Raw genomic sequence first — 2,791 nt, forward strand, 5'->3', positions numbered from 1 at the left:
AACACAGTTGTGTCGTCTGCATACGGCAGGCGTTCATAAGCCTCCCTCCCTCCCTTCCTGGTCCTGGCCTGTGTGCGGTCCCTGTGCATCCTGAGGAGTTTGTTCCTCACAGGCTCTTCAGCTTCAGAATGGAGACAGGAACTGCCTGGTTGCCCGCTCCAAATGCTACCTGAAGATGGGAGACTTGGAGGAATCCTTGAAGGATGCCGAGGCCTCGCTCCAGGGCGACCCGACTTTCTGCAAGGTGACTAGCTGGGGGGAAGGCCCTTGTCACCCTTTCGTCACAGCCATTGCCTGCAGCAGCCTCCGGTGTTAAGTAGCTGGGGAATTAGCCGGACTGCCTAGAGTTAGGTGGCATATGCCCTGCCTGAGTCACTTGCCAAGCTCCCTGCCCCCTATCGCCCACCCTGGGCCCTCCACTTGGGACCTTCCTCACTACCACTGCTGAGTCCTAGGAAAGCCTTACCTGTCCACCTCGATCAGACTGCCTCTCCTTCCAGGGGATATTACAGAAGGCCGAGACGCTGTACACCATGGGCGACTTTGAGTTCGCCTTGGTGTTCTACCACCGGGGCTACAAGCTGCGGCCAGAGCGGGAGTTCAAAGTTGGAATTCAGAAGGCCCAGGAAGCCATCAACAACTCAGTGGGGAGTGAGTGACCCTGGGCCCAGGCCCTTGGCTGGGAAAGCTCCTGGACTCCCAGACTGGCTGCACCAGGAGTGCCAAACACTGCCAGCAGGTTGATCCCGGCTCATGGTGACAGGGCAGATCGGTGTCCGATGGGTTTCCAAGGCGGCTGGTCTTTACAGGAGCAGAAAGCCTCACCTTCCTCCTACAGAGTAGCTGGTGGGTTTGAACCACTGACCTGGTGGTTAGCAGTCCACTCATCACCAACTGCACCACCAGGGCTCCTTACCCAGAGTTCAAGGAGGGAGTGGCATATTTGCGGAGGGTTAGCCAGAGGCACTGTGCCAAGCACTGCAATGCAGCCTCTGGCCTTCCTCGGGATGCCCTCAAAGTAGGCCTGTATTTGTCTTAGCAATCATAGTGCAGGTGCAGGCTTGGGCAAAGGCCCGCTGACTCCTTCTAGGTGCCCGCCCCCAGGGGCTGGCTTTGTTCAGCAGCCCGAGGGCAGGGGAGGTTGGAGGGGAGCCTGCGCTTGCACAGTGCTCTGATCAGTGGGCCCCAGGGTGTAGAGAAAGGCCCTCCCCACTTGGAGAGCTCCCCTTGCGCCAGGCCTTGGTCCCTTTGGAAATCCGGCCTCCCAGGCATTGATTGGGTGAGCAGGGGCTGGCCAGGTCCTGGGAGAGCGCTGACCAAGCTGCCTGTCCCGCCCACCTGCTGCAGGCCCGGGCGGGGGGACAGCTTTGCCAACAGCCTCCACCATCCCCTGCCAAAGTCAGCCATTGCCACAAGAAAACAAGGGGATAGGTCGTGCCTGGGGCCCTGGCCGATGTGAACCCCGCTTTTGTCCTTGTAGGTCCGTCGTCAATTAAACTGGAGAACAGGGGAGACCTTTCTTTCTTAAGCAAGCAGGCTGAGGTAAGGGCCACGGGCTCCAGAGCGATCTTGGCAGTCTAACTCGGCTCCGACCTGACACAGCCTGGCTCGGGGCCACAGAGAGGGCTTGGGGAGCTGGCTCTGAGACCACAGGCCGGGGCCATGGCTCTAGGGAGCCCAGCTTGGTGGGACCAGTGGGGACGGACGGCTCTGTCTTCCCAGAACATGAAAGCCCAGCAGAAGCCCCACCTGGTGAGGCACTTCCTGCAGGACCCCAAGAGGGAGAGCAAGCGGAAGGCCTCGCTGAAGAGCGAGAAGACGGTCCGCCAGCTGCTGGGGGAGCTGTACGTGGACAAGGAGTACCTGGAGAAGCTCCTAGCCGACGAAGGTGGGGACAGGGAGCGTGCCTGAGGGACCCTGCTGGCGGGCTTTCCTGCCTTCCTTGCTGAGGGCGGGGACTTGGAGCTGCAGAAAGGCTCACGGCTAGGAAGGGAGGTCTAGTTGCAGAGCCACCTGGGTGTCCTGCCAGGTGACAGAGACCGGGACTCCTTGAGTACCATAGTTCCTGATGGGGATGACACCTCCCACACCCCGCCCTTGTTTGTCGCCATGGGCCCAGGGACCCAGCAGAGAGGAGTGAGAAGGCAGGCCCTGGGGTGTGAGGACTAGCCCTGCCTACAGTGTCCACCTGCTCAGCTACAGCTGAGGAAGCAGAGGCCCAGGAGTGGCGTCAGGGACTTGTCCAGGGGGACAGCCAGCCTCCCTACTGCTACGGTCACACTGTGCTGTGGCCAGAAAACGAGGCCACAGCTGACCCAAACGTGGCATCTTACCATTAGCTCAGAAGCCAGAGTCGGGCTGCGTGCCAATGTGCGTGCCTTGCCCCAGAGCCGGCCTCCAAAGGTCAGGTGCGGGAGTCCAGCTCCGCTCTCGCAGGGTGGCCTCTCCGCTGGCAGTCTCCTTGGTGACAGGCCTACAGGCAGCCAGCCCCCAGAGGAAGTGCACGAGGTTGCCTCTGGGAAGGATGGGGTGGCCTGAACATGACCCAAGAGGCCTAATGCAGTTTTGCTACCAGCTCTAACCTCTGGCCAGGTGGCAAGCGAGACACTGGGCACGGCATGCCCCTTCCAGTAGCTCCCAGCATGCAGTGGCTTGTTTGGCATCTGGGGAGTCCCTTGGCACCAGCATCCCAGGTTAGACGACTCAGCCCTCCCGGAGGCCACAGCTCAAAATGGGGGAGCTCCGAGGGAGGGCTGGCGCCTCTGAAGATGCACCCCAGCTTCCGCAGCTC

The 2,791-nt window shown here is 61.0% G+C and overlaps 1 protein-coding gene across 1 annotated transcript in view; it reads left to right on the forward strand.

The window, feature by feature from the left end:
* The window catches only part of ODAD4 (outer dynein arm docking complex subunit 4), a 25,236-nt gene that overhangs the window by 4,138 nt on the left and 18,307 nt on the right, over positions 1-2,791 (forward strand). The window contains exons 2-5 of the mRNA XM_045299770.1: positions 113-244; positions 501-651; positions 1,481-1,542; positions 1,723-1,888. Of these exons, the coding sequence (XP_045155705.1) occupies positions 113-244; positions 501-651; positions 1,481-1,542; positions 1,723-1,888 (511 nt within the window). The remainder of the gene's footprint in view (positions 1-112; positions 245-500; positions 652-1,480; positions 1,543-1,722; positions 1,889-2,791) is intronic.

This window comes from Echinops telfairi, unplaced genomic scaffold (genome assembly GCF_000313985.2).
Source record: "Echinops telfairi isolate 266 unplaced genomic scaffold, ASM31398v2 ScPeMD7_7458;HRSCAF=8496, whole genome shotgun sequence".
In the NCBI taxonomy this organism is placed as follows: domain Eukaryota; kingdom Metazoa; phylum Chordata; class Mammalia; order Afrosoricida; family Tenrecidae; genus Echinops; species Echinops telfairi.